At 39.1% G+C, this 26,520-nt stretch overlaps 1 protein-coding gene across 1 annotated transcript in view; it reads left to right on the forward strand.

The window, feature by feature from the left end:
• DNAH6 (dynein axonemal heavy chain 6) overlaps positions 1–26,520 on the forward strand; it is a 209,415-nt gene that overhangs the window by 122,235 nt on the left and 60,660 nt on the right. The window contains exons 46-55 of the mRNA XM_077751897.1: positions 7,898–8,129; positions 14,236–14,388; positions 15,477–15,617; positions 16,965–17,207; positions 19,461–19,628; positions 20,966–21,201; positions 22,318–22,579; positions 23,689–23,812; positions 24,555–24,751; positions 25,686–25,889. Of these exons, the coding sequence (XP_077608023.1) occupies positions 7,898–8,129; positions 14,236–14,388; positions 15,477–15,617; positions 16,965–17,207; positions 19,461–19,628; positions 20,966–21,201; positions 22,318–22,579; positions 23,689–23,812; positions 24,555–24,751; positions 25,686–25,889 (1,960 nt within the window). The remainder of the gene's footprint in view (positions 1–7,897; positions 8,130–14,235; positions 14,389–15,476; positions 15,618–16,964; positions 17,208–19,460; positions 19,629–20,965; positions 21,202–22,317; positions 22,580–23,688; positions 23,813–24,554; positions 24,752–25,685; positions 25,890–26,520) is intronic.

Genomic DNA, 26,520 nt, shown 5'->3' on the forward strand with positions numbered 1-26,520 from the left:
TCAAGCCCCACATGGGGCTCTACACAGACTGTGTGGAGCCTGCTTGGGATTCTCTCTTTCCCTTTTTCTCTCTGCCCCTCCCCAACTTGTGCATGCATGCTCTCCCTCTCTCTCTCTCTCTCTCTCTAAATAAATTAAACTTTAAAAAAACTTTAAAAAACAGGGTAATGAATAAGTTGTACAAAAGACTTTGTATAGATTGCCGGATGGACAAAGGTCTGTTGGCAAATCTTGCTATAATGTAAAAGTTATTTTTTATATATGTTAAATATAAACCATATGAATTGGAAGCCCAGGGATTATTTTTTCTAAATATTAATAGATTGTTTTTATTTGTTTTAAATGCCCTGTCTCATTCAAAAAAAAAAAAAGTAACGTAGTTTACAGAGATACGTGTCAGTATAACACAGCTGATTATGTGTATGCCTAAAGAAAGAAGCAATTCAAGATTATAGTAAAATGAGTGATTTTAGATTCCATCTGCTCATAAGCCTGACTCCTACCCATTGCAAGTATCCTCTGAGGGACGTCCATGACAAATAGATATCGAGCTGAATATCTGCAGTCCTTGGGGCACACCCCCCTTTTTTGAAATTTTAATTCCAGTATAATTAACATACAGTGTTGTATTAGCTTCAGGTGTACAATGTAGTGATTCAGAGATTCTGTACATTACTCTGTGCTCGTCATGATAAGTGTACTCTTAATCCCATTCACCTATTTCCCCCACTCCCTCAGGCCTCCCCTCTGCTAACCGTCAGTTCATCCTCTATATTTAAGAGTCTGTTTTTTGGTTTGTCTCCTGTGTTTCTTAAATTCCACATATGAGGGAAATCATATGATATGCCACTTTTTTAGGTGTTCTTGTGTACTGTTGATAATTCCAAGTATTAAAATGACACTTGAAGGATGATGCACAGTCTGTTCCCTGTGACATCTGGTATCAGTTCTGTCCTGTGGAGCAGTAATAATAATGGCCCTCAGTGTGCGTATGAAACTATGATATGGAGTATCTCATTTCACTGTGATAACACCTCTCTGTGGCTCAGTAGCATACTTTCTCTACAGATAAGGCTTCAAGAATGTTCCAGTGTTCTGTTGCTATATGATAAACCACCATGACACTTGGTAGCTTCATTATTTCCTGATCTCAGGTTCCCCGGGGTTCTGTCTTGGGGGTCTCAGTGCAGTCAAAGTCACACAGCACCTGGAGCACATGGCACACCTCTGCCTCTGTGTACACTGCATGAGTCTCTCTAGCCTGGCAGCATCAGAGTGTCTGGGCTTCTCCCATGGCTCAGGGCTCCAAAGTGCAGTGCCCTGAGAGTGACGGCAGAAGCCAAATGGCCTCTCATGACAGCCTCGAAAGTCATAGAGCATCACTTATACCATCCTCTGTTAGTCAAAGGAGTCGCACAGGCCTACCCAGTTGACAACAAGGGGTCAGAGACTCTATCTCTTGACAGGATCAAAGAGCAAGTAGGACCAGAAGCATTACTGCAGCCATTTTTGGACAGTCCTGTGTACCACCGAGAGATTGGGTGGATTGTCCCAAGTTCCCTAGCGGGTGAGTCACAGGCTGAGTCTCGCATCCAGTCCATTAACTCTAACTCTGCTGTGGGTGTCTCCACCCACAATGGAGCCACCTTTTTCATTATAGCCCTCCAAATAACTGAAAATTTTGACCAGGCTCTGTTTAGCTTTCCCTTCTCTAGGCAGACATAACCCAGATCTTCCACTATTGCCTGTTAGAGATTATTTCCAGCCTCCACATACTGAGCACTTGATAAGTTATCTGTGTTCCACTTAAAATGTTATACCCAGATTTGACATAGTATCCTGTGCAATCTGCAGTGTAAAGTGTGTATGAGGACGGGATTTCCCACGGTGTGCTACCATAGCAAGATTTTAATGGCTTTGGTTTTTTTCTCTTGTCAACCACATTTTAGTGTTGGATCGTGTTAAATTTGACAGTTAAATCCTCAGGATGTTTTTTCCTATAAGCAATCAATTGTTTTACCTTTCCTATACTTCTGCTGTTTAATTAACACTAATTTGAGAATCTATTTTTGTCACAGCTCCAGTGTTATGACAATAGTTTGTCACTGGGTTGTTGAGATACCACTTGTTTCTCATCTGTCCCCCTGCCCACATATCCACATGCTACCTCCTAACAACTTTTATCCTATAGCTCACACAGGCCCTAAGCCTGGAAAAAAGGTAATATTGCCAGTACTCTGGTCTGAGAAACTTCCTGGAGAAGAGACCAGATGATAGGCAAAGGCAGCTTAATTGTATTTATAATCTTCCTTACTTTTGTGAAAGAGAATCAGCAGGATTGCTGAGGATTGCTTTAAGGATTGCTTAAAATATTCCAGGAGGAAATGAAAAGCCATTTATAGAATGGAGGAGATTTGGTGTTCATATACACAAAGGGTTGCCATGTGAATTAAGACATAGAATCTCCTTTTTCTAGAGAGGATCGGAAGGTAGGAATTAGAGTAAACAAATTTCTACTTATAAGAGTTCTCAAATACCTACTGCTGAGGAGCAACAGAAAGGGCTTCATTATGATCATAAGTTATGAGGAAATTCAGTAACTGAGCAGATACTACATTTCCATTTCCATTTGTTGGTGACATTTTAGGGTTTTTTTGTTTTGTTTTGTTTTGTTTTGTTTTTTAACTTTAGAGCCTGTGTTTTCAAAGGGCAATTTGCACCAGGGTATTTCCACTCATTACATATGCCCAAAGTTGTCATCACAGTGCAAAGATGGTAAAACAGATCTCAGTGAAAATGCAAGCCACTAATTAGGATAGTCATCTCTTGCCTACTGCAGTGGAGAAAATGTAACCCTAGAGGATTCCTGGTGGAGGGAGTTTTCTGTCTATTGATGTGTAAGTTGACAGAAAAAATAATACTGGGAAGCAGTATTATTAAGTTATAAGTTTTTTGCTATTGTTGTTTTTTATTTCCAATAATCTAAGGTGAAAATAATCAAATTTCTATACATAAAACAAGGAAAGAGTAACAAAGTACAAGATTTTTATAATAGTCAATATTTCATCCACTGTAGAACACAAGCACATTATAGAAAAAAATAGCAAAACATCATTATGTATCCCTTTACCTCTCAATATTTTACCTACCTAAGTGACTGAAGAGAAATAAACTGATGATCTGATGTATCTTCTGTTCAATGTGCACTGCGACAGAGACAAACCATGGAAATAGTGCCTAGATCATCTGTTTGCTTACTCTAAGGGAGGAGTTGGCAAAGGATCCTAGAGAGAAGGAATGGACAAATTTTTTTATAAAGGGCCAGATAGTAAATATTTTAGACTTTGCGGGTCATGTGGACCCTGTCGCAGTACTCATTTCTGCCATTGAAACACAAAAGCAGCCACCTTCAGTAAATGAATGAGTGAGCATGGCTGTGTTCCAATAAAACTTTATTTATGGATGCTAATATTAGAATGTCATATGATCTTCACATATCAAAATATTACTCTTCTTTTGATAGTTCTGTTAACCACTTAAAAACTACAGAAACATTCTTAGCTAATAGGCCATAAAAAATTTTAAGGGCCACCTGGGTGGCTTCGTCTGTTAAATATTGCACTCTTGATTTCAGCTTAGGTCATGATCTCATGGTTCATGAGTTTGAGCCCTACATCAGGCTCCACACTGACAGTGCAGAGCTTGCTAGGGATTCTCTCTCTTTCCCTCTCTCTGCCCCTTCCCTGTGCACATGCACTCTCTGTCTCTCTGTCTCTCTCTCTCTCTCTCTCTCTCTCCTTCTCCCCAAATAAATAAGTAAACTTTAAAAACACAGTGAAGGGGCAGGGCTTGGCCCACATACCATTGTTTACTGACCCCTGTCCTGGACAAAGTTGTTATCAAGGCAGACAGAGGAGGGAAAGAGCAGACTGGCCTGCGGGGCAGGAGAAGGTATGAAACTGAAGCACGCAGATTTGAAAGATTAATTCTTATTTTAGAAAATCCTGAATAATACCTAGAAGTCTACTTTGTCCTGGAGGAGCACTTTTCAATGAAGACTTCCTGTTCTATGCTCATACTACATAGCTCCAATCCCCTGCCACCAAAAATAATGGTGCATATGAGCTACTTAATCAACATTTCCTATGTCATAGTCTTTAAGATCTCTAGAAGTTGGTTACGTCAATATAGATCATTTGGTAAAAGTGTACTGAATTTCAGAGGTAGCTTAAGGAATGACATTTGTCTCCCTTTTTCTTAGAAGTATAATATTATTCATACAAATTCCTATCACCAAAATCTTCTTGAGGATAGAACTATTGAACAAAAAAAGGATCTTTGTGTTTCCTACACAGCAGAAATACATCTATAGTTGTCTTCTCTTTATCTGCAGTTTCGCTTTCTGCGGTTTTAGTTACCCACAGTCAACCTCAGTGAGGAAGCAGATGACTCTCCTTCTGATGATTCGTCAGAAGGTCAGTAGTAGCCTACTGCTAAGTCCCAGTGCCTACCTCATTCACTTTGCTTCATCTCATCACATAAGCATCTTATCTCCATCATCACAGGAAGTACAGTACAATGAGATACTTTGAGAGGGAGACAGACCACATTGACATAACTTTTATTACAGCATAGTTATAATCATTCTGCATTATTAGTTATTGCTGTTAATCTCTTACTATGACTAAATTATAAATTAAGATTTATCAAGTGTGTATGTATAGGAAAATGAGGGTTTGATCCTACCCATAGTTATTTCAGGCATCCACTGGGGTCTTAGAATGTATCCCCCATCATTGAGGGGAGGAACTACTGCACTTCGTGATTATTTTTCTTATCATATGGTAAGCACACCCATTATAGAATTTAGAAAAACATTCATAATTTCACCTCCTCAGCCAGACAACCACTGTTAAAATGGTACGGTTCTTTCAAATATATTTGTTAACTATATATAGACTTTTACAAAGTTGTATTATGGTACATATTGTTAAACACCATGCCTTTAACATTTACATTACATTTGCCTCCACAATCCTATATAATTAAATACTATTTTGAAACATGGCTTTAATGGCCACATTTACGCCATCCTAACTTATTTTCTGTTTGTTTTTAATGCAACCTCTTTTTGTTTCATGGTCTCTCCCTCTCTCTCTAGCAATCTGAAAGGATTCTATTTGCAGCCAGTTTTAAGTTTTATTTTCTAATATTGTTACTATGATAGCAAAAACATAAAAGAACTAAATATCCATCACTAGGAAACTGACTAAATAAGTTATGGTATATTTATTGCTCTGTTTACTAGCATGAGAATGTCCATAATACATTATCTAGCAAAGCAATCATAAAACAAAATGTAATTAGAGTTTAATCCCATTTTTGTAAAACACACATACAAAGTCAACACACATAAATTCATTGAACAAATGCCCATGAAACTCTGACTATGCTGTGCTAGGCACAGTTCTCACAGATCCCAGGACCACACCCAGGCCCTTGTGAGGGAGCTTACAAGTGGGGTGTTCTCCCCTCAGTCACAATGACTGTGTTTTACTTTCATAATTTAAAAAATAATAAAGCCATTATCACTTTCAAATATTTGAATCTGTTATTTTCCAATTACTAGCATTTTGAATAAAACTAAGATAGGTACTCAGACACACAAGCAAACTTCCTCTTAAAGAGAAGAAATTAAATCTCCCTTGATAATTCCCCCATGATTTCCTAGTTTCTGATAACCCAATCTGAAATTTTAGATAAATGGTGATGATAATTAAAAAATATTATTTTTACATTTTATATCTTCTTTTTAAGAGAAATTTATTAATACTATCATCTTTTTTAAATCATCTTAATGTATATGGACTTGACTCATACATACTGATCAGTAATATACTGATACCCGTATCCCTTTTTTGAGGGTTTTTTTTTTTTTTCCCAGTTTTATCTATACTTCTTGGGGCACCTGGGTGGCTCAGTCAGTTAAATGTCCAACTTCGGCTCAGGTCGTGATCCCGCAGTTCATGAGTTCAAGAGTCGAGTCAAGCTCTGTGCTGTCAGCATAGCGGAGCCTGTTTCGGATTCTGTGTCTCCCTTGCTTTCTGCCCCTCCCCTGCTCATGTTCTCTCCCTCTCTCTCAAAACTAAATGAACATTAAAAAAACTTTCTTTAATTATACATCTTTATATATCTTCAAGGAACCTTTTAGGAAGGTTTAGACGGCTTCTGCTCTGGGCAATAACATGACAGCTTTCCCTCTCTAACCATTGTCTTCTGGAATGTCATCTTATAAAATAGTTGCCTAAGGCCAGCCTGAAATTATTTGTCCCTTTGGGAATAATCTGTCTGCCTTTTAGATGCTCACAGACTCTTCAGTTATGTCTAAAATATGGATTTCTATTTTATATGTATACATGCACACACTTATTTTATTTTATATTTATGTATCTCCTAGAGAGTCTTTCATGTTTTTCCTCTCCTCTCTGGTTTTCTTTTTTTATTTCTCTTAATGTTTTATTTATTTCTGAGAGAGAGAGAGACAGTGTGAGCAGGGGAGAGTCAGAGAGAGAGCGAGACACAGAATCCCGAAGCAGGCTTCAGGCTCTAAGCTGCCAGCAGGGAGCCTGACACGGGGCTCGAACCCACGAACCATGAGATCATGACCTAAGCCGAAGCTGGAAGCTTAACCGACTGAACCACCCAGGCGCCCCTCCTCTCTGGTTTTCTTTACTGACCCTCAGGGACTTCAGATCTATGGGTTCAGCTCAGGGGTTTCTTCCTACTGTTTTGTCAGCTGTCACATCAGTTCTATCCCCTCCTGGCTCTCCTTCTGCACTTCCCTTTGGCCTCTGGGATCCCACTTGTTTCTCCTACATTAGTCCTCCTAATCTCCTAATTTCCTCCGGTCATTGTAATGTCATTATCCTTCTCCTCTGTGTTCTGGGTAAACTCCTTGAGTTTGTCTTCTACTTCACCTATTGAATTTTCCACCTATTTCAATTTCTCATTTTCCTATTTGCAAAGCCTGTCTTCCACTGGGGTTTTTTTGTTTCTTTGTTTTAATATTTATTTATTTTTGAGAGAGAGAGAGAGAGAGAGCAAGAGAGCGAGAGCGAGAGTGAGAGCAGGGGAAGGGCAGAGAGGGAGGGAGACAGAGAATCCCAAGCAGGCTCTGCACTGACAGCAGGGAGCCAGATGTGGAGCTCAAACTCACAAACCTTGAGATCATTTCCTGAGCCGAAGTCAGACACTTAACTGACTGAGCCACCCAGGTGCCCCTCCACTGCAGTTTTCAATTTGGTCATCAGATTTTCCATCTCTATTCAATTTTTACTAAACTCAGCCTTTCCCCTAAGTGTTCACTCTAGTATCATGATTGCAGTGCTTTTCACTTTCTTGTTGTCAATGTGAATCATAAATTTCCTAAAATGTGTTGATATCTTAGATTAAATTCATTTCAGAGTATTCCCATCAAGCTCCCTTTCTGAACTGCACTGTCTTTTCCTAGGCCCAATGATATTTCTGCTCGCTCCTCATTATAAATGAAGCCCTGGTCTTGTCAGTGTCGATACAATGATGATATTACAAGTAGTGGCTGAGATCAGCCAAGGTCCTAACAAAACCCTTCAAGCTTTGGAGAAAGGAGAAGAGATTTTCTTTTACTCTGCATTTGCATGACCATGCCAACAGCCTGTGGGAAATGGGAGAGTTGCATACAATGAAACCTCTGCAGTTCTTTCTCCCAGCCTTGAACTTCAGACACACCCTGCTCTTTCCTGTGGCCTTTTGCTCCGGAATGATGCCCCACTGGCCACTAGCGGTCCATAGAGGGTCAGGCCCTCTGAGCCACATCTGTACACTTAAAATACATCTTTCCTTGTTTTGCCGCCTGCAGGATTGCCCGCATGATTCGTCAGGAAAGAGGCAATGCCCTGCTCGTTGGAGTAGGAGGCACAGGAAAACAGTCTCTTACAAGACTTGCAGCTCACATATGTGGTTACAAATGTCTGCAAATTGAACTGAGCCGGGGATATAATTATGACAGTTTTCATGAAGACCTGAGGAAGTTGTACAAAATGGCTGGTGTGGATGACAAGAATATGGTCTTCCTTTTCACCGACACCCAGGTACATGTTTAAATAGCTAAAGTACAAGTATTATGATCATGACTGTGCTTTAAATTGTTTGTATGATATAGTGCAAGGAATTGCTCCCTCAGATAACAGATGTCTTGAACCTTGTAAAAGACTTTTATAATACATTTTCATTTATGTTACCAACCTTTGTGTCACCTTTTAAATTCTAAGTAAATATGATCAAAGGTTAAGGGGGTGAAAGAGGTTTAAACTTTTTTTTAGAAGGACATAGATAACAAAAAGTAGTAAATTGTTTCTGTAGCAATACATATAAGGAAATTATACCTTAACTGAAATCAATTAGGGAAATATGCTTTACCCAAGAAAAGGAAAACAATGATGGCTGTTTTAGGGTTAAATTAACTTTAAAATTAAAATAGGATTACATCTATGTCTATAAGAACCAATTTAACTGTTCTTCAGTTTATTCTAAAGAAGAAAATTTTCTACATTGACTACACTTGCGCATTTTAACCTTCGGGAAAATAAACCTCTCTAGCAATTAGCCAAGGGATAAGAAAGTGATAGATCTGATGAATAAATATTTTAAATTATTTTATATTAAATATAATCATAAAATGGGAAAATAGTTTTAATATTGGTGACATGCAGTAAATTTATATCTGAATATATTAATAGTTTTTACAAATGAGAAAGGGCCCAGAGTCAAATGTATATACTACCAGTTCTGGCCACCAGCAGAGCCTGCCCTGGTCCCTAGCTGCTCAACCTGGCACAACTGAGGACACCCATAGCTCTTGCAGCCACTGTGACCCCCCTGCAGTGCTCATCAAGCCACACATGCTGTGGACTCCAGCAGCCGCCTCAGCTGAAGAAACATAACACACTCCTAGGCCCAGCGCCACCACCCATCCCCACACTTGGTGCCCTGCACCCCTAGATCTGGGGCCATAGCATGCTCTGTTGTGCCCCCACCAACGGTGAAAGTCTGCCCTTACTGAAGCCAGTCCATAAAGTCTGGAAGAGGGAACTCCCTCAAACATACATACACCTACGTAAAGCTACAGGTATCATGAAGAACCAAGGAAACATGACCCCACCAAAGAAATACAGTAAGCCTCCAGTAACATAGACATTTTTCCAAAGAAGACATACACATGGCCAAGAGGTACATGAAAAGACACACTGGGGCACCTGGGTGGCTCAGTCAGTTAAGCATCCGACTTCAGCTCAGGTCATAATCTCATAGTTTATGGGTTTGACCCCTGTGTCAGGCTCTGTGCTGGCACCTCAGAGCCTAGAGCCTCCTTTGGATTCTGTGTCTCCCTCTCTCTCTGCCCCTCCCCGTTTGTGCTCTGTTTCTCTGTCTCAAAAAATGAATAAACATTAAAAAAAATTTTTTTAAAGAAAAGATACTCCACATCAGTAATCATCAGGGAAATATAAATCAAAACCACAATTAGATGTCATCTCACACAATTATATGCCAACAAATTGGATAACCCTGAAGTAATGGATAAAATCCTAGAAACATACAACATCCCGTGGCTATCATTAAAAAGACAAGAGAGAGCAAGCATTGGTGAGGATGGGAACTCTGTGTACTGTTGGTAGGAATGTAAATTGGTGCAGCCACTATGAAAAATAATATGGAGGTTCCTCAAACACTTAAAAATAGAACTACCATATGATCCAGCAGTCCCACTTCTGGATATATAACCAAAGGAAATGAAAACAGGATCTCAGAGAGATACATGAACTCCTATGTTTATTGCAACATTATTTACAATAGTCAAGATATGGAAACAACCTAAGTGTCCATCAGTAGGATGGATAAAGAAGATATGGCCTATACATACACATACACACAATGGAGTATTATCCAGCCATGAGAAAGAAGGAAATCCTGCTGTTTACAACTACATGGATGAATCTTGAGGGCATTACGCTAAATGAAATAGTGTAACAGAGTAAGACAAATACTGTATGATATCACTTATATGTGACCTAAAAAAAAAGCCAAACTCATGGAAACAGAAAGCATAGTGGTTACCAGGGGCTGGAGGGTGGGGAAAATGGTGAGAGGTTGTTCAAAGGGTACAAACTTCCTGTTATAAGATGAATTAAGTTCTAAGGATGTAACGTACAGCATAATGACTATAGTTAAAAATACTGTATTATATACTTTAATGTTGCTAAGAGAGTAAGTCTTAAATGTTTGCACCACAAAAAAAGAAATAATAATGATGTGATGTGATGGAAATGTTAGCTTAAGGCTATAGTGGAAATCATGTTGCAATAGGTAAGTATAATAAATCAATACATTGTATGCCCTAAGTTTATATAATGTTATATGTCCATTATATCTCAATAAAGCCGGAAAATAAATACAAATACAGTCTTTTTAAAATGAAAAGGAAAAGACAAGCACATCAATAGAAGAAATATAAAAATGTAATAAAATGCAAATAGAAAGTTCCTTAAAAAAAAAATTCAAGGGCTTTAAAGACCTGAAAAATGATCAGCCTCACCAGTAACCAAAGAAATTTAAGTAAAGATAAATGCCAGGGGTTGGCCTTTCACATTGACAAAAGTTCAAAATCATAATACGCAGTGTTGACAAAGGTGTTGGAAAACAGGCCTTGCATAGACCTCACCAGTAAATTAGCAAAATCTTCTAGAAGGTAGTTGCAATATGTAGATAAAGCCCTTAAATTTCTCTTACTTATAATTACAGCTGCATACAAAGCTGTATGTACAAGAGTATCTATTGCAATATTTTATTTTATTTTCCTGTTTAAACAAAATTTTATTGAGTGTTTACTCTCTGTCTGATACACAGGAGTGAACTAAGCATAAAAATCCTTGCCTGTGTGTAGCTTATATTTTATTTTATTTTTATTTATTTATTTATTTATTTTTACAAATAGTTTATTGTCAAGTTGGTTTCCATATAATACCCAGTGCTCATCCCCACAAGTGCCCTCCTCCTTGCCCATCTCCCCCCTCCCTCCCCACACCCATCAGTCCTCAGTTTGTTCTCAGCATTCAAGAGTCTCTCATGGTTTGCCTTCCCCTCCCTCCCCCACTATTTTTCTATCCTTCTCTTCTCCCATGGTCCTCCATTAAGTTCCTCCTAATCCTCCTATACGTGCAAACATATGGTATTTGTCCTTCTCTGCCTCTATTGCAGTATTTTAAAATAATAGGGCACCTGGGTGGCTCAGTTGGTCTTTAAGCATCCAACTCTTGATTTCCATTCAAGTCATGATCTCATGATTGGTAAGACTGAGTGAGTCATTGGGCTCCATGCTGACAGCATGGAGCCTGCTTAAGGTTTTCTCTCCCTCTTTCTCTGGTCCTCCCCTACTTGTACATGCATTCTCTCTCTCTCTCTCTCTCTCCCTCAAAATAAACTTTAAAAATAAAGTAAAATAAAATAACAGTTAATCTGAAATAGCCTCATTATTCACAAGTTAATTGTGGTATAATTATACAATAGGACACTGTTAAAAAAATTAAAATTACTTTGTAGAAATATACACATTAATTAATGTGAAAAATGTTTATGATGTGTTATTACATCATAACACATATACAAATCATCTACCATATAGGTTCTTTGATTTAATATATACCTAAACAGATATGCTGTATATACAATTAGAAAATATCTGAGTCATGGGATTATGAGTGATTTTTTTATTTTCTTAGTTTTGTTTATCTTTAGTTTCTTATTCTGAAATTAAAATATTTCTTATGTAAGTTTAATGTTGGTTTTAAGAGCTAAGCAAGTTATATAAAAAGACTTAAGTGTTAAAACTCCAAAAATAAAATCAGACTGTCTTACTACACTTTAAACAAACAAATGGCTATTATACTCTGTTGAAAACCCCAATCAATCTCAAATGTTCTATCCTAATGGAGAGTAAACATAATAACTAAAGTTAATGTGTGTATATATGTATGTATGTATATATGTAAAACTATTATAAACATGAGAAGCTGAGAGAAGCAAGATGTTAACAATTGAGTTCAATTTGCTATTTCTAGCAAATACAAAGTAGAAATAAGTATGTTTACATAATATGAAGAATATAATGTAAGCTGGAATTGATGGCTATATACTACAATTATATTTTACAAAGAAAGTAAATATTTTCTTTTTTAAAATTTTTTTACATTTATTTATTTTTGAGAGACAGAGTAAGACAGAGCATGAGTGGGGGAGGGGCAGAGAAAGAAGGAGAAGAATCTGAAACAGGCTCCAGGCTCTGAGCAAGCATTCAGCACAGAGCCTGAAGCGGGGCTCAAACCCACGAACTGTGAGATCATGACCTGAGCTGAAGTCAGATGCTTAGCTGACTGAGCCACTCAGGTGCCCTGAAAGTAAATATTTTCTAATACTACTGAAAGTTTATAAAAATTGATCATATGTTAGGTTTAAACAAATTTTCAATAAATTCAAAAGAGCGTAAACTATACTGATAACATTCTTTGTCCATACTCTAATCAAAGGAGAAATTAATGATGTGGCTCAGCACTTTAAAACAATATTTATATAAAGAATTCCTGAGTCAAGAACATCAAAATTTAAGTCTCTATTTTACAGAACAGGGAAAATGAACTTAATATAAGTAGAAATCTGTGTGATGCAACCAAACACTTCTTAGGATTACATTTATAGACTTGTATCAAAAATTAGAAACTACATAAATTAGGGGCACCTGGGTGGCTCAATGAGTTAAACATCTGACTCTTGATTTCAGCTCAGGTCATGATCTCACAGACGTGAGATCGAGCCCTGCCCCATATCCAGGCTCTGTGCTGACAACATGGTGCCTGCTTGGGATTCTCTCTCTCCCTCTCTCTTTTTGCCCTTCCCCCACTCATGTGGCCCACATGCACGTGCATATGCTCTCTCTCTCAAAATAAATTAATAAACATTAAATAAAAAAGGAAGCTACATTAGTTGACTTAAAACTTTAGGAAAATAAAGATCACAAGGAAGCAACAAAAATAAGAAAAGCAAATAATAAGATAAAAGCAGAAATAGGTAAACTATGACAAAGAACTAGTGTTTGCTCTTGGGGAAAATTAACAAGACACAAGTATGCCAACTTTAAGAAAAAAAGTTACAAATAAAGAAAATAAAATAACATATTTTGTTATACTTAAATATATAGGACTCAAACTTTTGTAAAAGTAAAAAGTTAACTGAAACAGAAGGATAAATGATAGATTTTTAATATTTGCATCGATTATTAGAGGCAAAAGGCTTATTTTATGATATGTAAATTACTCATTCAAATTTAAAAGTAAACTCCAATATAAAAATGATTACAGTTTAAACAGATTTTGTAAAGTTTACTTATTTATTTTGTGAGAGAGAGCATGAACTATTAGCACAGAGCCCAACATGGGGCTTGATCTCACAAATTGTGAGATCATGACCTGAGCCAAAATTAAGAGCCAGACACTTAACCAACTGAGCCACCCAGATAATCAAAGAAATGCAAATTAAATTCTCCCAAAGCAAACATTTGTACTCCTTAATCTAGTAAAAATAAATGTTAAAGGTTCATGAAATCATACTTGAATTGAATGGGAAATTAAAAATTTTTTAAATCCAGAAACTATTCATGCACTTTAAAGGCTAGCCTCCCTCTTGGGAATTTATCCTCAGGAAATAACCCAAATGGGGAGGAAAACTGTAGTCCTACATATGTTCTTAAAATGTAAACAAAACTGTGGACTATTGAAGTCTACTGGAAAATATGGCACATCAGCTCTATAGTATGCTATGCCATACGATGAGCAATCTACAGAATTATGGGTAAATATTTATGAGAAATGTTAGCTGAAAGAGGGCACAATATAAAATGTTTACACGTATTACTTGAACCACATAAAGTACATTCATCTTTTAAGAAACAAAACAGAAAGGAAAAATGAAAAATCAATGTACTTCTATATTAGAATATTAAGATTCTAATTTTTAATATTATTTTCTCTTAAAGATAAAGTTAACTCAATGTGAATTTTGATTAAATATTTGCTTTACAATTTACATGGAATAAATAAAAATCTAAACTGGTTGAGTGAGTTACAATGATCACTCTGCTTTCTTCTACAGATTGTAGCAGAAGAATTCCTAGAAGATATAAATAACATCCTGAACTCTGGCGAAGTGCCCAATTTATTTGAAAAGGATGAACTGGAACAGGTTTTAGCAGCCACCAGACCAAGAGCGAAAGAAGTGGGAATTTCTGAGGGGAATAGAGATGAGGTAGGACACGTCACAATGCTGATAGGCTTTAGTAAAACACAGAATTGTGTTAGCCTCTTTTTCTTTTTTTTAATGATCCACATCTCCCTTTGAGGAGTCCATGGATGGGTTTTTTTTCTGCCAATATAATTGTTTTCCTTTGTAATTCCATGTATTTTACTTCCTACATTCAAAGTGTTGGTTCACCAGACTTCCAGAGAGGTCAGTGGGAAGCAGAAAACAGAAACCCCACTGCCCCATGGAGATCATAGTCTTGTCCAAACAGGACAGTTTGCCTTATTCTTCTTTAAACACAGATGTATTTCACACGCCCTCAGTGCCCTGCCTGAGGAACCCTTGCTTCTGCACCTTCTTTAATTTTTTTTTTTTTTTTGACCTTTCTTATGTCTCCTCTGTCCTTTCATGAGATCTCCTCTACTGCTAGGTCAGGGCTTCTAAGTACAGATAGCAGGGTCTATGTCAGCTGACATAAGCAGAAAGGGGAAGAACACAGAATCACTGGGAGAGCCCAAGAAAGGGACTCAAGGCCGAATTCCTCAGAACGAACATGAGATGCACTTGGTAGAAGTCAGCAGTCAGGGAAGCTGCTGAGGCAGGAAGCCACTGAACCAATGCATTCTGCTTGCTGCTGCTGCTCCAAGCTCCAAAGCCATGCGGCCCCAACCAGGTCAGAACACTGCAGAAATAAGGAGCCCCATTCAGAGATAGTTCTCCAGGTCCACGCCCCTTCTGCTAGACTCTGCACCTGCACCCATGGCTGCCTTACCCACCTCTTTCTTCCCGTACCTTCTACCCCGAAGCAAAAACCTGTATGAATACCTCTCTCCACTTTATTCTAGAGACCTCCTTAAATACACTGATGAAGAGGACCTACATCACATCCAGAACTCTAGTTGCAGTGGAATCTGCAAAGTGTCATTTTTAATCTTTCCAGACTGCATGAGGGGTCCGAACCGAAGTTGAACAAAAACAGTTCACACATTTACTACACTAGCACCAATTTTATCTGATATTGGTTACCCAGAGGCAGTAGCTAACACTTATTGTTACTTTACCCTTATTTTAAATTGAAAAATATCTTTTTTCAGGTGTTTCAGTACTTTATCAGCAGAGTCCGTCAGAAGCTGCACATCGTTCTCTGTATGAGCCCTGTGGGGGAGGCCTTCCGGTCCCGGTGCCGGATGTTCCCATCCCTTGTGAATTGCTGCACTATTGACTGGTTTGTCCAGGTTGGTGACATCCCAGGATACCTCTTTGGGAAGATGGATCTGCTTGATTTTAAAGGGGTAACACATTGTCCAAGAATAACTCAAGTGTACCTGCATTGGCTTTAAAGCCCACTTTAAATTCCCACTAGGAATTTACTCATATACAAGGGATAACGATGATAGTCCTCGAACAAAGGCTAAACAGAATTTAGAAAGGAAGAGGAGACTATTGAATTTAGCAATGTAGAAATTATTGGTCATCTTGACAACAGCTATTTCAGTGGAGTGATGGGGAAGAAGGTTCAAGAGAGAAGCGAGGAGAGGAATCAGAGACAGTGAGCATAGGCAATTCTTTCAAGGAGTTTTGCCCCAAAATAACACCAAAAGATGGCTAGTAGCTACAGGGGTACTAGAGGTGAAAAGCGTTTTTAAGTAGGAAATACAAATAGTACATGTGTGTGCTGACAGACATGATCCAGAAAGGAAATCTATTGATGGAGCCTCAAAGTGTTGTTGTACCAATGCCACTGCATAGGCAAGAAGAGATGGGATTGAGTCGGCAGCGAAGGGGCTGGTCTCAGCAGGGAGTGTGCACAGCATAGCCCAGAGGAACAGGAAGGAAGGCAGAGTATATGAGCACAGAGACAGGGAGATGAAAAGACATGAGGGTGAGAGCTCACTGAAGTTCTGTTTTCATCGCTTCTATTTTTTTAGTGATGTGGGAAGCAAGGTCATCAGCTGGAAATGAAGTGGAAAGAGGGAGTGTTAGCAGTCTGTAGAAGCCCTTATGGGCTACACCAAGAACCCACTAGAGCTAGCTGTCACAAATTTGAAGTGAGGCCAGTTGGAATGGTTGTGTGTTTCTCTCTAGCCATGCTCAGCTGCACAGTTGCAGACATGGAGTAACAGAGTTATATTTGACTAAGGTTCAGGTGAGCACAAAGAAACAAGAAAGAAGCAAAGAAGTTGAGGTGAAGAGGAGGGTGATTATGATAATGGACCTGAAGTCCTGCATAATGTAATGGACTTGCATAATAAACAGAGTAAGGACATGAAGTCCTCGTCTTGTGTGTGATTTTATTCACGGAATTGTTCCAAATACACCAAATCGTGTGGTCATTCCATTAACAAATACTGATTGAACAACTTCCATGTGCCAGGCACTGTGCAGATAGCAAATGCAGACCCAGACCCCTCTCTAAGGAATACAAGCATCCAGTTCATTAAACATAGACATGAGAAGGAGTTAGTTGAGTAAAAGGGGGGACAAAGCAAGAGAGAATTTCAAAGAAATACATCTTCTTAGTTGTTAAAATGTACATTGTAGAAATGAGCAAGAGATTTTCCAAATTCTATCTTTATTTACAGTGGCCTAGAGAAGCACTTCTTTCTGTATCAAAGACATTTTTCTCCAATCTTGATGCTGGAAAAGAAGAACTGAAAGAAAAGCTTTCCCTTATGTGTGTCAACGTTCACTTGAGCGTCTCCAATATGGCAGAACGCTATTACACAGAGCTCCGGAGACGGTACTACACAACGCCCACCTCCTACTTGGAACTCATCAATCTCTTCCTGACTATGCTGAGTGAAAAAAAGAAGCAGTTAGTTTCAGTAAGTTTATTATTATCAATTAAAAAATTTCTTTTTGCTTGAACTCAAAACTTGCCAGAATGAGTAGAAGATCTACATGCCATCTTACCTACGGGATGCCTTCTCTATCCTGACATGTGCCTTGACAACCCACAGCAGACAAAAACGTGTCTCATGCTGTCAGCCCAGACACTTTCCCCTTCCTTGATATTTATATTTTTTCTACTGTCATTTACATGAGTGTGCCTCAGTAGTAGTGTGCATCACAGGGTAAGCAGTGAATTAAACATCTCTGCAATATTTAATAAGCAGAACCTTTTGTTAAGCAGTAGAGATGGAGTTTGCTGATCTATCATGTGTCAGTATTTCCCATTAAGAGCAAGGACTTCCAGGGGTACCTGGGGAGCTCAGTTGGTTAAGCAACTGACTCTTGGTTTCAGTTCAAATCATGATCTCACAGTTCATAGGTTCAAGCCCTGCATCAGATTCCATGCTGACAGTGTGGAGCCTACTTGGGATTCTCTCTGTCTCCCTCTCCCTCTGATCCTCCACTGCTCATGCACGCTCTCTCTCAATATAAATAAACTTAAAAAAAAAAAGAGCAAGGACTTCAGTGTCAGCCAGACTGTATACAACGTATGCTCTGCGTCTCTCTTGCTATACAACCTTGAGCACATTTTGTAACTTCAGTAGGGCTTAGTAGAAAATAAGGATAGAGGGGCGCCTGGGTGGCTCAGTCAGTTGACCGTCTGACTTTGGCTCAGGTCATGATCTCATAGTTCATGAGTTAGAGCCCCACATCAGGCTCTGTGCTGACAGCTCAGAGCCTGGAGCCTGCTTCGGATTCTGTGTCTCCCTCTCTTTCTCTGCCCCTCCTCTGTTTATTCTCTCTCTCTGTCTCTCTCTCTCAAAAATAAGTAAACATTAAAAATAAAAAGAGAAAAGAAAAGAAGGATAGAACTACCCTACAACCCAGGAATTACATTACTAGGTATTTACCCAAAGGATACAAAAGTGTTAATGCAAAGGTGTACATGTACCCCAAAGTTTATAGCAACACTATCAACAATAGCCAAAGTATGGAAGGAGCCCAAATATCCATCAACTGATGAATGAATAAAGAAGATCTCTCTCTCTCTCTCTCTCTCTCTCTCACACACACACACACACACACACACACACACACACACACATACTTACATACAATGGAATATTATTCAGTGATCAAAAAGAATGAAATCTTGCCATTTGCAACCGAGAGTTGCTGGAGGGGTGTTGGGCGGGGGGATGGGCTAAATGGGTGATGAGCATTAAGGAAGGCACTTGTTGAGATGAGCACTGGGTATTATATGTAAATGATGAATCACTAAATTCTACTCCTGAAACCATTATTAACTATATGTTAACTAACTTGGATTTAAATGAAGTAAAATAAAATAAATATCTACATCCACCCCTGGGATGGTTGTGGAATTTAAATAAAATGCTGTTTGTGAAGTGCTTGGAGTATGATTGGACACACATGAGGTGCTCATGGAATAGCAGCTGCCATCATCATCACCATCATCAGGCTATTAACATGACCTGAATTATTCAACACTTTAAACAAAATAAAAATAGAAGTATATACCATTGCGATATTTTTAATATTTTTCAGAGGATTTTTACCTGGTAAATAAACGCATGCTTTGTATAATAACTTCATAGATACTTTGAAATCTGTCAATTTGAATCAGACTTTCTGATTTACCTTAAAAAAAAAAGTTATTTCCGGGTGCCTCCTCTACCAGGTACCACCGTGTTGATCCTAGTCAAAAGTTCCTTACCACTGGGAAGTAGGGTTCGGATCCAGCAACCAGAGCTAAGTCCCCAGAACACTGTCTCCCAGAACACTGACAAGTTCTCAGCTCTACTCACCCATCTTGATCTGTGGCCTCCAGGGATTCCTATCTGAACTTGCCTGTCGTTCATTCAGCCTACTGCCAAGCTGCTGAGCTAAGGGGGTAAAAATAATATGATGCAGGCCCTCAGTGAGCCCACAGTCCAGTGACATGCCAAATTGCTGTGGCTAGGGGACATGGATCCAGACCCACCGTAGTGAGTGTCATGCTCATTTCCTAGAGTTCTGTCACGTGAAGATTTCTGTATGTTCACCATTTTAAGTATTACAGACTGATTTACCAATCCTGTAGATGTAAAGTTCTAGTACATGAGACACCAGGAAACTTATAGTTTATAATATTCATTACAACAGATATTTTTATTGTCATCTAGGCACGTGACCGGGTGAAGAATGGTCTCACCAAGCTATTAGAAACAAATGTACTAGTAGATAAAATGAAATTAGAGCTTTCAGCTTTAGAGCCTATCCTTTTTCAAAAATCACAAGATGTTGAAGCCCTGATGGACAAATTGGCAGTGGATCAAGAAAATGCCGATCAGGTATGCTGCATTAACCAACACTGTGGGTGGGAAGGCTTTGACCACCAACTTATCACTTATATATCATGACATGGGACTGAATTTTTTAAAATTTTATATGTAATGAAAATAATTAAGTGATAGATTTAGCAATGCTTTTAAGTTGTAAACAATCTACCTTCAATAAATTCTCCCTGAGAAAATACAAATCAAAACCACACTGAGATACCACCTCACGCCAGTCAGAGTGGCTAAAATGAGCAAACCAGAGAACTCTAGATGCTGGTGTGGATGTGGAGAAAGCCTCCTGCACTGTTGGTGGGAATGTAAACTGGTGCAGCCCCTNAGACCATAGGGGAGAAGAAGGGCGGAAATGGTGGGGGAAAGGGAGAGAGGCAAACCATGAGAGACTCTTGAATGCTGAGAACAATCTGAGGACTGATGGATGTGGGGGGGGGAGATGGGCATGGAGGGGGGCACTTGTGGGGATGAGCACTGGGTGTTATGTGGAAACTAATTTGACAATAAACTATTTGTAAAAGAAAAAAAAAATTCTCCCTGAGAATGAGAAAACCCAAGGAGTGGGACAGAGAATTGAGAGAAAAGTACCCCCAACAAATATAAAGGAGCAGCTATTCATCTCCAAAGAAGGAACTGTTTGTTTCAGTAACTTCAGCTCAGTTATCCTATCAACATATAAGAGATGGACAAAGGAAGACATTAAAATAGAACATAGCGAATTCTCTTTCATTATTGGTGTAATCCAAAGGGGCAAATATAACTCATTATCATTGGATTTGTTTTTAAATATTGAAATTCGAGTATTGGGGGGCACCTGGGTGGCTCAGTCAGTTAAGCATCCAACATCAGCTCAGGTCATGATCTCACAATTAATGAGTTCGAGCCCCTCGTCCAGCTCTGTGCTGACAGCTCAGAGCCTGGAGCCTGCTTCAGATTCTGTGTGTGTCTCTCTCTCTGCCCCTCCCCCTCTCATACTCTGTCTTTCTGTCTGTTTCTCTCTCTCCCTTTCTCAAGAATAAATAATAAACAGGCACCTAGGTGGCTCAGTCAGTTAAGTGTTTGACTTCGGCTCAGGTCATGATCTCACGGTCTGTGGGTTCAAACCCCGTGTTGGGCTCTGTGCTGACAGCCCAAGGCCTGGAGCCTGCTTCAGATTCTTTGTCTCCCTCTCTCTCTGCCCCTCCCCCTCTCACCTTCTGTCTCTCTCCATCTCTCAAAAATAAATAAAGGTTAAAAAAATTTTTTAAAAGAATAAATAATAAATATTTTTAAAAATTAAGAAAAAAAACAAAAAACAAATATTGAGACCACCTAAGTAGTTGTGTTTCAATGGCTAGGTCCGTAGCATTGTGCAAGAAGATGAAGCAATAGCAAAAGTGAAAGCTGAAGAGACCCAAGCAATAGCTGATGATGCTCAAAGAGACCTTGAAGAAGCTCTACCTGCACTTGATGCTGCTAATAAAGCACTGGATTCCTTAGATAAAGCAGATATATCTGAGATCAGAGTTTTTACAAAGCCCCCAGACCTGGTCATGACTGTTATGGAAGCAATTTCTATTCTCTTGAATGCCAAGTAAGTAATTCATAGTCACGTGTTCCCAGAATGCATGGTAGAATTTCCTTGGTGTTTTTCTACATTGTTGGTATGGTAATATGTTCTCATTCTCTTCACCTTCTCATGGATGTGGTTAGTCCTACAACAAATTGATTCAAAAAGCATTTTTTGGAACATCTGTTTTGTGCTAGATGATGGAAGATATGAAGCTCTTCTCTATAAGGGACATACATTATAGTAGGGAAACAGACATGAAAAATAAAAATTTCAAGACATGCGCGATTTGCAAAGTAGTAGGAGTTCAAAACAAAAAGAGCTCTCATAGAGAGGTGTGAGCAGATTTTTGGGAGAAGATGCTCTGGAGGAGAGTGAGACCATGGGGAGAGCTCAGGGACATTTGATGCTCATGGAATGGGATGGGGCAGTGATTGCATCATGCAAGGTTTGTCATCCTGGATATAGGCAGTTTTCAAACCTTCTTTAGTAATACAAATTTTTTTCCAAGAAAAAGTGTAAGAAATATTTTTACGTAAAACCAACTAAGAAAGGGTAGAGGGCTCAGAGGAACCCTGCCCAGTTTCCCTGCTCGCTCTCTGGCCAGCACCTAGTAGGGCCTAGGAGTTCTGCAAAGCACAGACCATAAACTCTGGCCAGAGGGGACTGAGAACCATTGAATTTTTTCAACATGGTTGGGTTTTCATGTGAGAAAGACCTATCTGGCAAGAGTTCACAAGGGGCAAGATGGACTGAGAGACATAAATCCAGTTCGAAGGTGATTGTAGTGTTCTGACAAGAGATTTTACGGGCCTAAATTAAGGCAGATGAGGTAAAAAGAATGTGAGTGCCAGGGCATTGTAAAAATAAAACTATTATTTCCATAATGTCTTATATCTCTAAAACTGTGATTGGATCATTATTTTCTCTACCCAAACTGGGTTGTATGAAACATGAGTCAACCAATTACTGTTTTACCACAAATTGTGGGGTTCTTAACTACCAATTACTGGAATTAGAGTATGGAGATTAAAACTACCCACTAACTGGGATAATATCTTTGTTTTCTCAAAAGAGCACACTTCTTTTGTTCTTAAATCACTTTATTATGGTGCTATTAACATCATGTCTGTCTTTCAGACCTGATTGGCCAACAGCAAAGCAACTTCTTGGTGACTCTAACTTTCTAAGAAGACTTCTAGAATATGATAAGGAAAATATAAAGCCTCAGATATTGGCAAAGCTTCAGAAGTATATTAACAATCCTGATTTTGTGCCTGAGAAAGTAGAGAAAGTGTCCAGAGCATGTAAATCCATGTGCATGTGGGTAAGAGCAATGGATCTGTACTCTAGGGTAGTCAAAGAAGTCGAACCAAAGAGACAAAAACTCCGTGCTGCACAGGTATATTATTTGTGTTGTAATATTTTATAGAATTAAAAGCCATAATCATTAATCATTCTAGCTCCTGTGAGTTTACACAATATAGGCAATAACAGTGACCTTGAAAATTAGTTTTTGTTGTAAAACATAGCTGGTGAAGATTATCTTTTCAGAAATGACCTCTAAAATCAGCCTTTCTGCAGTATAGAAAAAAGATGAGTCTTTATTATATTCATATCATCAGGCCGTTGGTATTTTTGAGGTGCCTTTCAGCTCTCATGCCTCTGATGCTCTATGTTGGATTTGCTAATAATCTCCCCACCCCCACTCAGAGGTGTCATCTGAGGTTCTAAAACCAGCTTAAACCACAATTGGATGTGAGGTCCCAAGCAGAATGAAGAATGCTCATTGATGGAGCAGGTTACCAAAAGGACCATGGCTACAGAGCAGAGGTGGCCAACTTTTTCTATGAAAACACAGATAGGAGATGTTTTCAGTTTTGCTAAGATGTGGTCTCTGTTGCAATTACTGAACTGTGCTATTGCAGATAACACATACGTGAGTAAGCATGGCTGTGTTCCAATGTCACTTTATTTATACACCCAGGAATTTGAGTTTATACAGTTATCACCTATCATGAAATGTTCTTCTCCTTTTGCTTTCCCCCCAACCATTTAAAAGTGTCAAATCAATCTGAGCTTGCTAACTATACAGAAGCAGGAAGCCGACTGAATTTGGTTTGCAGATCCAGCTCTAGAGAACTAGTTAGGAAAGATTAGTTTTCCCTAGTGTGTGACTATTTCGTTCATTTCATCATTTAAAGTTAATCCATTATAGTAACTAGTTAATCCCAAATGCTTGGAGATTAATGTACAACAGTTCATCTGTTTCTCTCTTCCTTCTATGATTTGTTTTATTGGGTTTTGTTTTTGTTTTGTTTTGTTCTGTTTGCTTCTGCTATTATATTTTGCTTTATATTTGTTTTAACTTTGTATACATATCAAAATCTTTTCAGACATGTAAAAGAGAACATAAATCCCATTTTTTAAAAAATCTACTATAAATGTACAAGTTTTACCTTCTTTGGAGACTTCAGATTTTCATTTTAAATATTCACTTAATTTTATTAGGCTGAACTTGATATCACTATGGCTACCCTGAGAGAAAAGCAAGCATTACTAAGAAAAGTAGAAAATCAAATACAGGCCTTACAAGATGAATATGACAAAGGGGTGAATGAGAAAGAAAGTCTGGGTAAGTAACCTATAAAATTTATGTTGATCAGGAGATGCCTGCTGTTTAAATTGTTTTCTAATCTTTTATAACGTTTATTTTTGAAAGAGACAGAGTGAGAGCAGGGGAGAGGCAGAGAGATAGGGAGACATAGAATCCAAAGTAGGCTCCAGGCTCTGAGCTGTCAGCACAGAGCCCAAAGTGAGGCTCGAACCCACAAGCCATGAGATCATGACTTGAGCCTAAGTCAGACATTAAACTGACTCAGCCACCCAGGCATCCCAAGAGATCCCTGATGTTTAAAAATAGAAGTAGCTTTCACGTAGTCAGATCTCAGCTTCCACCCAACGTGTAGGACGTATTTCCACTAGATGTACAGCACTAGCCCTTTGAGTGTAAAGTTAGAAGAACTGCTATGTATTGTATACATTCAACTCCTGTATGGAAGGCTTGTTGGGAAATGTTACATTATAACACAGGCAGCATATGAATTTGATCCCGAAAGTAAATACTACACCAAAACAGAGAGAACCGTCTTCAGCCAGAGTAATGGAGTAACAAAAAGGAGCTCTTTTAATGGAAGAGGCAAATGTGGACTTGTTTCTGAAATGAAAAATAATGCTGAATTGGTGGAGGGTTTCATAGAGATGTATTGACATCATTAGCTAAATACAACTAATGCCGCTATAAACAAAAGCAGGGGGATAAACATATTTTAGGAAAATACTGAATAACGTAGGTTGATTTTCTTAAAATTTTCTAGCAAAGACCATGGCCCTGACAAAAGCACGTCTGATACGTGCTGGAAAGCTAACAGCTGCACTAGAAGACGAGCAAGTCCGATGGGAAGAAAGCATCCAGAAATTCAACGAAGAGATATCAAATATCATTGGGAATGTGTTTATAGCAGCAGCTTGTGTAGCTTATTATGGGGCCTTCACAGCCCAGTATAGGCAATCGGTGAGTAAGCTCCCTTTCTGGGAGTTGAGAAGAAGCTGAAACTGGCAGAGACAGAGTTGGGGGGATCATTTTCCTGAGTGTATAGGGGGCCCTGCACCGTGAAGTTTCTCCATGATGGAAACTTCCACACTCCACAGCCCTCCCCATCCCATGTCAGCCAGCAATGGTCTACCCCTAGGATTTCCTTCCTTTTCTCCTTAGAAAGTTAGTCATCACTTCCTTTGCAGCTCAAGAACCTGTAGGGGAGAAAGAGGGACAGGGAGCCTCCTCCCCTCATGGTCAGAAGCAGCATGGAAAGTAATGGGCACGACTGCTACAACGGGCTAGGCAATGGGAAGGAGCTGGAATCTAAATTATTTGGAGAGATTTTCAGGCCATATTTATGAAATGCCTTCCTATAAAGTTTTCACCCTTGTCCGTGGGTTATAAAACCTAGTCAGTATAGGACTCATAGACTCAATAGGAGCCCAGGCAGGGGTCATCTGGTGCCGTGTGAGTGGTGCCATTCGTGCTTTTGGACTGTCCCACTCACTGAAGGAGGTAGCATGCTAACATCCCTCTGCCCCATCTTCTAATCGCTACTAGCATTGTGATACTAGCCATTGTGATAACCCCAACTTCTCCACATGCTTCCAGACTCTCCCAAGGGGGACAGTACCCCCCTGGTTGAAGACTACTGTGACAACATTTGTCATTTATACCTGAGAAAACTGAAGTTCAGGCAAGGGGAGTGACATGCTCAAAGCCACAGCAAGTTTATGCTATAGTTCTAGGCCCCGGATCTCCTGACTGTCAGTCCTCTTCTTGTGTCCGGTGCTTCGACGCCAGGATGCATGTGGAGACCAGTAGAACTTACTTTTAACCATGACATTTTGTGTGTACCCCCACTTACTGAGTGTTCCTGACTCTATACAAGTGACCTTTCCTCCCACAGCTTATAGAATACTGGATCCAGGACTGTCTGATTCTGGAGATCCCAATCAATCCTTCCTTCAGTCTCATTAACATTCTTGGCGATCCCTACGAAATACGGCAGTGGAACACTGACGGGCTGCCCCGTGACACGATATCAACAGAAAATGGCATTTTGGTTACTCAAGGGAGACGGTGGCCTTTGATGATTGACCCCCAGGATCAGGTGCGTGACAAATGCTTCAGATGAAGAGCAGCCTCCCATCTCTGCCTAACATTGTGCTATCAGTTCCAAACTTTAACCATGGACTTGAACGTTCTTGCAAGATCTTGGGGGCTTAGACCTAGAAGGGAATCTGGAAGTCTTCTAGTCCAAGTTCCTCATTTTGTGGTGGCAGAAGGGAAAGATGACAAGTTCAGCTGCTCTGTGTACTTGATTTTGATTGGCTTTGTTTAGGGGGTTGACCTTTAGTTTTCTGGTTTCTGTGGGAGCAGAAATTCATTCCAATATAGTTCTTGTTCCTAAGAGGTCTGAAGAATCAGAATGAAGACAGGGTAGGATAGATTTTACTACAAGCCTGCCTGGTATTCACAGAATCCCATTATCTGACTCCTAAGTCCATGGATCATACAGCTCTAAGTGACGTTTAGGGAAGGAAACTGTTGTCAGAGTAAGGAAGTCAAGTCCCGAATATCTCAGAGATGGGCTTTTACGCTAGATGTGTCTGTTCTTCATTTGTTCCAAATTCAAATAAAAGGAAGAGTCTTTCACACCGTGGTTTAAAAGGTGTTTTTATTTGCAGGCAGCAGGATAGTGTTTTTAGTTTATCTATTTTTTTTTTTAATTTTTCAAACCT

The sequence above is a fragment of the Crocuta crocuta genome, unplaced genomic scaffold (genome assembly GCF_008692635.1).
Source record: "Crocuta crocuta isolate KB4526 unplaced genomic scaffold, BGI_CrCroc_1.0 scaffold430, whole genome shotgun sequence".
Lineage (NCBI taxonomy): Eukaryota > Metazoa > Chordata > Mammalia > Carnivora > Hyaenidae > Crocuta > Crocuta crocuta.